The following is a 12,500-nucleotide window of genomic DNA, read 5'->3' as shown; positions in this document are numbered from 1 at the left end:
CACACACTCTGAAACACACACACACACACACACTCTGAAACACACACACACACACACTCTGAAACACACACACACACACTCTGAAACACACACACACACACACTCTGAAACACACACACACTCTGAAACACACTCACACACACTCTGAAACACACACACACACACACACACACTCTGAAACACACACACTCTGAAACACACACACACACACTCTAAAACACACACACACACACACTCTGAAACACACACACACACACTCTGAAACACACACACACACACACACACTCTGAAACACACACACACACACTCTGAAACACACACACACTCTGAAACACACTCACACACACTCTGCAACACACACACACACACTCACACACACTCTGAAACACACACACACACACTCACACACACTCTGAAACACACTCACACACTCTGAAACACACACACACACTCTGAAACACACTCACACACTCTGAAACACACACACACACACTCTGAAACACACACACACACTCTGAAACACACACACACACTCTAAAACACACACACACACACTCTAAAACACACACACACACACACACTCTGAAACACACACACTCTGAAACACACACACACACACTCTAAAACACACACACACACACACTCTGAAACACACACACACACACTCTGAAACACACACACACACACACACACTCTGAAACACACACACACACACTCTGAAACACACACACACTCTGAAACACACTCACACACACTCTGCAACACACACACACACACACTCACACACACACTGAAACACACACACACACACTCTGAAACACACACACACACACACTGAAACACACACACACACACTCTGAAACACACACACACACACACTCTGAAACACACACACACACACTCTGAAACACACACACACACACACTCTGAAACACACACACACACACTCTGAAACACACACACACACACACTCTGAAACACACACACACTCTGAAACACACACACACACACTCTGAAACACACACACACACACACTCTGAAACACACACACACACACTCTGAAACACACACACACACACACTCTGAAACACACACACACTCTGAAACACACTCACACACACTCTGAAACACACACACACACACACACACTCTGAAACACACACACTCTGAAACACACACACACACACTCTAAAACACACACACACACACACTCTGAAACACACACACACACACTCTGAAACACACACACACACACACACACTCTGAAACACACACACACACACTCTGAAACACACACACACTCTGAAACACACTCACACACACTCTGCAACACACACACACACACTCACACACACTCTGAAACACACACACACACACTCACACACACTCTGAAACACACTCACACACTCTGAAACACACACACACACTCTGAAACACACTCACACACTCTGAAACACACACACACACACTCTGAAACACACACACACACTCTGAAACACACACACACACTCTAAAACACACACACACACACTCTAAAACACACACACTCACACACACTCTGAAACACACTCACACACACTCTGAAACACACACACACACACACACTCTGAAACACACACACACACACTCTGAAACACACTCACACACTCTGAAACACACACACACACTCTAAAACACACACACACACACTCTAAAACACACACACTCACACACACTCTGAAACACACTCACACACACTCTGAAACACACACACACACACACACTCTGAAACACACACACACACACTCTGAAACACACTCACACACTCTGAAACACACTCACACACTCTAAAACACACAAACACACACTCTAAAACACACACACACACACACACACACACACACACACACACACTCTAAACTCTAATAGCCTACACGCTAATAGCCTACACGCAAATAGCCTACACGTTAATCGCCTACACGCTAATAGCCTGCACGCTAATAGTCTACACGCTAATAGCTTACACGCAAATAGCCTACACGCTAATCGCCTACGCGCTAAAAGTCTACACGCTAATCGTCTACACGCTAATAGCCTACACGCTAATCGTCTACACGCTAATAGTCTACACGCTAATCGCCTACCCGCTAATCGCCTACGCGCTAATAGCCTACGCGCTAATAGCCTACATGCTAATCACCTACACGCTAATAGCCTACACGCTAATAGCCTACATGCTAATCGCCTACACGCTAATAGCCTACACGCTAATCGCCTACACGCTAATAGCCTACACGCTAATAGCCTACACGCTAATAGCCTACACGCTAATCGCCTACACGCTAATAGGCTACACGCTAATAGGCTACACGCTAATCGCCTACACGCTAATCGCCTACACGCTAATAGGCTACACGCTAATAGGCTACACGCTAATAGCCTACACGCTAATAGGCTACACGCTTTTGGGAACTGGCAGAAAAAGTTGACGTTATTACAAAAAGGACAATGTCAGAATTAAATTCAATAAGAGAAAAGCTGTGAAGTGGATAGTTGAAAATAGACAGAAACTGAAATCTGGACACTGACTGTAGGATCTATAACCTCTCATATAGCCTTACTGTAGGATCTATAACCTCTCATATAGCCTTACTGTAGGATCTATAACCTCTCATATAGCCTTACTGTAGGATCTATAACCTCTCGTATAGCCTTACTGTAGGATCTATAACCTCTCATATAGCCTTACTGTAGGGTCTATAACCTCTCACATAGCCTTCATATTAACTTCATTTACTGCAGTAAACTTTTCCACAAAATGTAGACAACATTTTGATCTGGAACAGGAGTGGAGAAATATGATCTCTTTCTTTCAGCATCTTGAGAGAATGAGAATGAGCAGTTAGATATCATCTGTAGAGGTGCTGTGTTTATCAGCATCATAAAAAGCTGATAGTATTTTTGACCACATAAAATATGGATCCAAGCAGAACTGAAATCTGATCAGAAAGACGTTTGGTTGTTTTCACAGCTTTTTATTTCCTCACAACCGGTCAAACTGATGTCATTTTGGACATTCAGCACTGACAATCTTTCCCTTTTTTTAATTTTTTTTTGTTGTTGAGTTAAACATCTTTGCTCCGCGAAGGAACCAGATAAAACGTGACTGTCGTCAACGAGATTGAAGCATTTACTCTATCGTTTATAACAGTGGTCACCAATCGGCTGATCGAGATCGACTGGTCGATATCTAAGCCATTCCTAGTCGATCACCCAAAATGCCTGTAAAATTGTTATTATTTTTTTTTTTAAATAAAACAATAAAGCCTTTCATTCCTATTACTGTACTTTGATTCGCGATGTTGCCGTTTAATGTACTTGATTTATGTCACGTCCTGACCATAGAAACCTTTTATTTTTCTATGGTAGAGTAGGTCAGGGCGTGACAGGGGGGTTTTGTCTAGTTTATGTATTTCTATGTTGGTTCTAGTTTCTTTTTTTTCTATGTTGGGGGTTTTGTCTAGTTTATGTATTTCTATGTTGTTGTTTTTTGGGGAGGGATGATCTCCAATTAGAGTTAGCTGGTCATCGTTGTCTCTAATTGGGGATCATATTTAAGTGGTTGTTTTTTCCCACTGGGTTTTGTGGGACATTATTTTGAGTTAGTGTTTGTTGCACCTCTTCGTCACGGGTTTGTTGTTTTTGTTTATTAGTTTATTTGTATGTCTTGCGTAGTTTTGACAGTTATAATAAAAATGTGGAACGATAACACACGCTGCGCTTTGGTCCCATTCTTCAGACGGACGTGACAATTTAGCAGCCCTAGCATAGCACCTGGAGACAAACTGTTCTTCCCGTTTTGAACCATTTCATATGTGTCTGAAGGTAGAATTCCGCCTACCCGACGAGTAAATCAAGTGCACCTATAAGCCTCCGCGCAGACCAATCAGGTAGCTCAGATCACCGCGTCGGCTGGCATAGGTTCCTCGGTCTAATTACTGTAAAAAAAAGGAAGGAAGCCTCGAACACACAGCGAAAACTTTCAAAAACCCATGACTAGAGAGACACTCGATGAATATAGCAAAGATCCGCTCTTTTTATGAATCAGTTGATGTTTACGTTGTTATCCACCACTGTCAACACTCTTCAACAGTTTTATAAGCCCGAAAAATATACACGTTTGGATAAGCTTTCTTTGTTATTATTTGTCGGCTTGTTTATTTTTTAATTTCAATTAATTATTCTTTTTTTTTCTGGTCATATGAGTAACATCATGAATTGGTGCATGAGGCAGAAATAATGCAGTGCGACTTAAGTTTCGCCATTCAGCTGGAAGACTGTCCCCCCCTTTCTCAGCGGAGAGAGAGGAGGGAGTCGAATGAGAGGCAGCTGATCTTATACCTACAATGTTATAATATAAATATTGTAATGAAACAGGCAGGGAGCAGGTCTCGAACCCTCGACCTTCAAGCCCAAAGTCCAGGCGCGCTATTGACTGTGCCGCAAAAAGCATGCTCAAAGCGGCAGAGTCGATTTCCGCGCTTATAAACCCAGGGTCGTCTCACAATATATAATTTCTAAATGGTCCGAGTAGAACAACATTGTCCGGGAAATTCAAGCGTAGCCAATATGAGGTGATCATGTATTACTTCCTGTAGCTATCCTTGACGTGCACAACGTCAAACGAGCCGGGATGCCTCTCCCTGTTGGTGATGATACCAATACGCCCCAAATTGGCACCACCGGTCACCATGCACAGGTTACCTACAGGGAGAAGAGAGGGGAGACATGAGGTCAAAAGTATGATTTGATTGGGTAGTATTGTTGCTTTGCATCAGTCAATTCTTCAAAAAGTTTCAAGGATGGTGGTTAGTGGATCCAAAGGTCTGTATGAACAGACCACCATTTTTTCACAATTTATTTTTCCTACAAAGTGTCAAAATGAGTCAACCATCCAGTTCTACATTCACAATTGAAGATTGCTATCGACTGTGCCGCAAAAAGCATGCTCAAAGCGGCAGAGTCGATTTCCGCGCTTATAAACCCAGGGTCGTCTCACAATAACAACATTGTCCGGGAAATTCAAGCGTAGCCAATATGAGGTGATCATGTATTACTTCCTGTTTGCCTACTGCACAAACCTCACCGTTACAGAACTATTTTTAATTGGTTCATGTGGCTTACTTTTACGAAGTCATGTTTTTAAAACATCAGAGCAGTAGATCTCGGGTTTGCATTTTGACTCAGGAAGTGATCTTGACTCGGGAAGTGATCTTGACTCGGGAAGTGATCTTGACTCAGAAAAAGTTGGTGACCGTTGATTTATGGCATCATTCTGTTGAGCAATAGTTCATTTAGTCTTCCAGGGCAACATATATACATGTACATGCATGTATCTAATTATAGTCAAGTTGACTAAAGCCTCTATGGGCTAGGTGGGACGCTTGCTACAGTTGAGGAACAATGGGGAAAGTAATTCTGCTTTGAAAGTTGATAAACTTGTAACCTCACTTTTGAGAAAATGGCCCTAGAATATTTTTGGTACCTACTGGAGAGATCTTCTTTGTCTCCACCCATTCAGCATCGTTCACACCCTCTTAAGCCTTAACCCCACCCATCTCTTTAACTTCTCTAGGGTAGGTGGCACCAAATCGTCCCACCTACTCAACAGCCAGTGTAATCCCGTGGCGCGATATTCAAATACCTCAAAAATGCAAAAACGTAAATTTTTCAAACATATGACTATTTTACAGACAAGACTCTCATTAATCTAACCACGCTGTCCGATTTCAAAAAGGCTTTACAACGAAAGCAAAACATTAGATTATGTCAGCAGAGTACCCAGCCAGAAATAATCAGACACCCATTTTTCAGGCTAGCATATAATGTCACAAAAATCCAAACCACAGCTAAATGCAGCACTAACCTTTGATGATCTTCATCAGATGACACACCTAGGACATTATGTTATACAATACATGCATGTTTTGTTCAATCAAGTTCATATTTATATAAAAAAACAGCTTTTTACATTAGCATGTGACTAGCATGTGACTAGCATTCCCACCGAACACTGCCGGTGAATTTACTAAATTACTCACGATAAACGTTCACAAAAAACATAACAATTATTTTAAGAATTATAGATACAGAACTCCTCTATGCACTCGATATGTCTGATTTTAAAATAGCTTTTCGGTGAAAGCACATTTTGCAATTTTCTCAGTAGATAGCCTGGCATCACAGGGCTAGCTATTTAGACACCCAGCAAGTTTAGCACTCACCAAAGTCAGATTTACTATAAGAAAAATGTTATTACCTTTGCTGTTCTTCGTCAGAATGCACTCCCAGGACTTCTACTTCATTAACAAATGTTGGTTTGGTCCCAAATAATCCATTGTTATATCCAAATAGCGGCGTTTTGTTCGTGCGTTCAGGACACTATCCGAAAGGGTAAATAAGGGTGACGAGCATGGCGCATTTCGTGACAAAAAAATTCAAAATATTCCATTACCGTACTTCGAAGCATGTCAACCGCTGTTTAAAATAAATTTTTATGCCATTTTTCTCGTAAAAAAGCGATAATATTCCGACCGGGAATCTGCGTTTAGGTAAAAAGAGGAAAGAAAATAAAGCACGGGGTCGACTCGGGCACGCGCCTAAGCCCATTGTCCTCTGATCGGCCACTTGCCAAACGCGATAATGTGTTTCAGCCAGAGGCTGCCTCGATATCATTCAGCTTTTTCCCGGGCTCTGAGAGCCTATGGGAGCCGTAGGAAGTGTCACGTTACAGCAAAGATCCTCAGTCTTCAATAAAAAGAGCCAAGATGAACAACAACTTCTCAGACAGGCCACTTCCTGTTCAGAATCTTCTCAGGTTTTTGCCTGCCATATGAGTTCTGTTATACTCACAGACACCATTCAAACAGTTTTAGAAACTTTAGGGTGTTTTCTATCCAAAGCCAATAATTATTTGCATATACTAGTTACCCGGCAGGAGTAGTAACCAGATTAAATCGGTTACGTTTTTTATCCGGCCGTGTCAATACTGCCCCCTAGCCCTAACAGGCTAACAAATAGCCTAACAAGGTGTCGGAAATTATAAGCAGAAATATTTCTAAATCAGGCGAAACTGCATCCCCTGTCAAAAAAAAATAGTTCTGTCATCTCTGACTGTAACCTACAGGCATTTTCTATATTAACGGGTTAGGGTCTGGTTAGGGTCTGGTTAGGGTCTGGTTAGGGTCTGGTTAGGGTCTGGTTAGGGTCCGGTTAGGGTCCGGTTAGAGTCAGGTTAGGGTCTGGTTAGGGTCTGGTTAGGGTCTGGTTAGGGTCTGGTTAGGGTCTGATTAGGGTCTGGTTAGGGTCTGATTAGGGTCTGGTTAGGGTCTGGTTAGGGTCTGATTAGGGTCTGGTTAGAGTCTGTTTAGGGTCTGGTTAGAGTCTGGTTAGTGTCTGATTAGGGTCTGGTTAGAGTCTGGTTAGAGTCTGGTTAGGGTCTGGTTAGGGTCTGGTTAGGGTCTGGTTAGGGTCTGGTTAGGGTCTGGTTAGAGTCTGGTTAGGGTCTGGTTAGGGTCCGGTTAGGGTCCGGTTAGGGTCCGGTTAGGGTCCGGTTAGAGTCAGGTTAGGGTCTGGTTAGGGTCTGGTTAGGGTCTGGTTAGGGTCTGGTTAGGGTCTGGTTAGGGTCTGGTTAGAGTCTGGTTAGGGTCCGGTTAGGGTCCGGTTAGAGTCAGGTTAGGGTCTGGTTAGGGTCTGGTTAGGGTCTGGTTAGGGTCTGGTTAGGGTCTGATTAGGGTCTGGTTAGGGTCTGGTTAGGGTCTGATTAGGGTCTGGTTAGAGTCTGTTTAGGGTCTGGTTAGAGTCTGGTTAGTGTCTGATTAGGGTCTGGTTAGAGTCTGGTTAGAGTCTGGTTAGGGTCTGGTTAGGGTCTGGTTAGGGTCTGGTTAGGGTCTGATTAGGGTCTGGTTAGGGTCTGATTAGGGTCTGGTTAGGGTCTGGTTAGGGTCTGGTTAGGTTCTGGTTAGGGTCTGGTTAGGGTCTGGTTAGGGTCTGGTTAGGTTCTGGTTAGGGTCTGATTAGGGTCTGGTTAGGGTCTGGTTAGGGTCTGGTTAGGGTCTGATTAGGGTCTGGTTAGAGTCTGGTTAGGGTCTGGTTAGGGTCTGGTTAGAGTCTGGTTAGGGTCTGGTTAGGGTCTGGTTAGGGTCTGGTTAGAGTCTGGTTAGGGTCTGGTTAGGGTCTGGTTAGGGTCTGGTTAGGGTCTGGTTAGAGTCTGGTTAGGGTCTGGTTAGTGTCTGGTTAGGGTCTGATTAGGGTCTGGTTAGGGTCTGGTTAGGGTCTGGTTAGGGTCTGGTTAGGGTCTGGTTAGGGTCTGGTTAGAGTCTGGTTAGGGTCTGGTTAGTGTCTGGTTAGGGTCTGGTTAGGGTCTGGTTAGAGTTTGATTAGGGTCTGGTTAGGGTCTGATTAGGGTCTGATTAGGGTCTGGTTAGGGTCTGGTTAGGGTCTGGTTAGGGTCTGGTTAGAGTCTGGTTAGGGTCTGGTTAGGGTCTGGTTAGGGTCCGGTTAGGGTCCGGTTAGGGTCCGGTTAGGGTCCGGTTAGTGTCTGGTTAGGGTCTGATTAGGGTCTGGTTAGGGTCTGGTTAGGGTCTGGTTAGGTTCTGGTTAGGGTCTGGTTAGGGTCTGGTTAGTGTCTGGTTAGGGTCTGGTTAGGGTCTGGTTAGGGTCTGGTTAGGGTCTGGTTAGGGTCTGATTAGGGTCTGGTTAGGGTCTGGTTAGGGTGTGGTTAGAGTCTGGTTAGGGTCTGGTTAGGGTCTGGTTAGGGTCTGGTTAGGGTCTGGTTAGAGTCTGATTAGGGTTCGGTGCATGCCTCAGATTTTCACTTTGTCACATATATCGGATGGTTGGGGATGGGTTATTAACAAACAGCAACACACACATACACATACACACACACACACACACCACACACACACTTTCATTACATTGACATGCACCTATCAACACGTTAACGTCTCTCCCCCCTCTCTCTCGCCCTCTCCCCTCTTTCCCCTCTCTCTCTCGCCCTCTCCCCTCTCTCCCAGCTCTCTCTCTCACCCTCTCTCCTCTCTCCCCCTCTCTCCTCTCCCCCCCTCTCTCTCTCGCCCTCTCCCCTCTCTCCCACCTCTCTCTCTCGCCCTCTCTCCTCTCTCCCCCCTCTCTCCTCTCCCCCCCTCTCTCTCTCGCCTCTCTCCTCTCTCCCCCCTCTCTCCTCTCCCCCCCTCTCTCTCTCGCCCTCTCTCCTCTCTCCCCCCTCTCTCCTCTCCCCCCTCTCTCTCTCGCCCTCTCTCCTCTCTCCCCCCTCTCTCGTCTCTACCCCTCTCTCTCTCGCCCTCTCTCCTCTCTCCCCCCTCTATCCTCTCCCCCCTCTCTCTCTCGCCCTCTCTCCTCTCTCCCCCCTCTCTCCTCTCCCCCCTCTCTCTCTTGCCCTCTCTCCTCTCTCCCCCCTCTCTCCTCTCTCTCTCCTCTCCCCCCTCTCTCTCTCGCCCTCTCTCCCCCCTCTCTCCTCTCCCCCCCTCTCTCTCTCGCCCCTCTCTCCTCTCTCCCCCCTCTCTCTCTCGCCCTCTCTCCTCTCTCCCCCCTCTCTCCTCTCCCCCCCTCTCTCTCTCGCCCTCTCTCCTCTCTCCCCCCTCTCTCTCTCCCCCCTCTCTCCTCTCCCCCTCTCTCTCTCGCCCTCTCTCCTCTCTCCTCTCTCCCCCTCTCTCCTCTCCCCCCCTCTCTCTCTCGCCCTCTATCCTCTCTCCCTCCTCTCTCGCTCTCTCTCTTCCAATCCGCCTCCATTGTTTCAACCCCTATTACTAGCCTGTTCAACATCTCTTTCGTATCGTCTGAGATCCCTAAAGATTGGAAAGCTGCCGCGGTCATCCCCCTCTTCAAAGGGGGTGAAACTCTAGACCCAAACTGCTACAGACCCATATCTATCCTACCCTGCCTTTCTAAAGTCTTTGAAAGCCAAGTTAATAAACAGATCACTGACCATTTCGAATCCCACCGTACCTTCTCCGCTATGCAATCTGGTTTCAGAGCTGGTCATGGGTGCACCTCAGCCACGCTCAAGGTCCTAAACGATATCATAACCCACCATCGATAAGAGACATTACTGTGCAGCCGTCTTCACCGACCTGGCCAAGGCTTTCAACTCTGTCAATCACCACATTCTTATCGGCAGACTCAACAGCCTTGGTTTCTCAAATGACTGCCTCGCCTGGTTCACCAACTACTTCTCTGATAGAGTTCAGTGTGTCAAATCGGAGGGCCTGTTGTCCGGACCTCTGGCAGTCTCTATGGGGGTGCCACAGGGTTCAATTTTCGGGCCGACACTTCTCTGTAATCATCAATGATGTTGCTCTTGCTGCTGGTGATTCTCTGATCCACCTCTACGCAGACGACACCATTCTGTATACTTCTGGCCCTTCTTTGGACACTGTGTTAACAAACCTCCAGACGAGCTTCAATGCCATACAACTCTCCTTCCGTGGCCTCCAACTGATCTTAAATGCCAGTAAAACTAAATACATGCTCTTCAACCGATCGCTGCCCGCACCTGCCCGCCCGTCCAGCATCACTACTCTGGACGGCTCTGATTTAGAATATGTGGACAACTACAAATACCTAGGTGTCTGGTTAGACTGTAAACTCTCCTTCCCGGACTCACATCAAACATCTCCAATCCAAAATCAAATCTAGGATCGGCTTCCTATTTCGTAACAAAGCATCCTTCACTCATGCTGCCAAACATACACTCGTAAAGCTGACTATCCTACCGATCCTCGACTTCGCCGATGTCATCTACAAAATAGTCTACAACACTCTACTCAGCAAATTGGATGTAGTCTATCACAGTGCCATCCGTTTTGTCACCAAAGCCCCATATACTACCCACCACTGCGACCTGTACGCTCTCGTTGGCTGGCCCTCACTACATATTCGTCGCCAAACCCACTGGCTCCAGGTCATCTATACGTCTTTGCTAGGTAAAGCCCTGCCTCATCTCAGCTCACTGGTCACCATAGCAGCACCCACTCGTAGCACGCGCTCCAGCAGGTATATCTCACTGGTCATCCCCACAGCCAACTCCTCCTTTGGCCGCCTTTCCTTCCAGTTCTCTGCTGCCAATGACTGGAACGAACTGCAAAAATCACTGAAGCTGGAGACTCATATCTCCCTCATTAGCTTTAAGCACCAGCTGTCAGAGCAGCTTACAGATCATTACACCTGTACATAGCCCATCTGTAAACAGCCCATCCAACTACCTCATCCCCATACTGTATTTATTTATTTATGTTGCTCCTTTGCAACCCCAGTATCTCTACTTGCACATTCATCTTCTGCACATCTATCACTCCAGTGTTGATGCTAAATTTGTATTATTTCACCTCTATGGCCTATTTATTGCCTTGCCTCTCTACTCTTCTACATTTACACACACTGTATATAGATTTCTCTACTGTATTATTGACTGTATGTTTGTTTTACTCCATGTGTAACTCTGTGTTGTTGTTTGTGTCGAACTGCTTTGCTTTATCTTGGCCCAGGTCGCAGTTGTAAATGAGAACTTGTTCTCAACTAGCCTACCTGGTTAAATAAAGGACTTGTTCTCAACTAGCCTACCTGGTTAAATAAAGGACTTGTTCTCAACTAGCCTACCTGGTTAAATAAAGGTGAAATATTATTAATTTTTTGTGTTGTTGAATAAAGTAAACCTCGATGTGTCACTCTTTCCCCCCTCTCCCTCTCTCCCTCCCTGTAGAGAAGTGGGAGATTGACCCTAGTGAGTTGACCTTCATGAAGGAGCTGGGAAGTGGCCAGTTTGGGGTGGTGAGGCTGGGGAAATGGAGAGCTCTGTGTAAAGTGGCCATTAAAACAATCAATGAAGGAGCCATGCATGAAGAAGACTTCATAGAGGAAGCTAAGATTATGATGTGAGTAGAACATGTTTAATGTACACACGCACGCACGCACCACACACACGCACGCACGCACCCCCCCCCCCCCCCCCCCGCACCCGCACGCACGCACACACACACACACACACACACACCTGATAAAGACACACAGACACGGCCCGCCTGATAAAGACACACAGACACTGATAAAGACAAAAACATGAACATGGCCTCAGCGTCCGGAACAGGCTAAGAGTGGTGTGTGATTTCCTGTCTTTGTCACCCACCCACCATGTCTCTAGTCTAACCACACACACACACACACACACACACACACACACACACACACACACACACTCCATCTCCTGTTTAGTTTCCATCTCCTGTTTAGTTTCCATTTAGTTTCCATTTCCTGTTTAGTTTCCATTTAGTTTCCATCTACTGTTTAGTTTCCATTTCCTGTTTAGTTTCCATTTAGTTTCCATCTACTGTTTAGTTTCCATCTCCTGTTTAGTTTCCATTTCCTGTTTAGTTTCCATTTAGTTTCCATTTCCTGTTTAGTTTCCATTTAGTTTCCATTTCCTGTTTAGTTTCCATTTAGTT

At 45.6% G+C, this 12,500-nt stretch overlaps 1 protein-coding gene across 2 annotated transcripts in view; it reads left to right on the top strand.

Annotated features, from left to right (window-relative positions):
- Nucleotides 1-12,500, top strand: part of txk (TXK tyrosine kinase) — a 39,211-nt gene that overhangs the window by 9,166 nt on the left and 17,545 nt on the right. For both annotated transcript variants that reach the window (XM_045721421.2, XM_045721419.2), the window contains one exon: nt 11,762-11,933. In XM_045721421.2, the coding sequence (XP_045577377.1) occupies nt 11,762-11,933 (172 nt within the window). The remainder of the gene's footprint in view (nt 1-11,761; nt 11,934-12,500) is intronic.

The sequence above is a fragment of the Salmo salar genome, chromosome 07 (genome assembly GCF_965601325.2).
Source record: "Salmo salar chromosome 07, fSalSal1, whole genome shotgun sequence".
Classification (NCBI taxonomy): domain Eukaryota; kingdom Metazoa; phylum Chordata; class Actinopteri; order Salmoniformes; family Salmonidae; genus Salmo; species Salmo salar.
The sequence above is the reverse complement of the archived record's forward strand: the minus strand, read 5'-3'. Positions and strand labels throughout refer to the sequence as shown.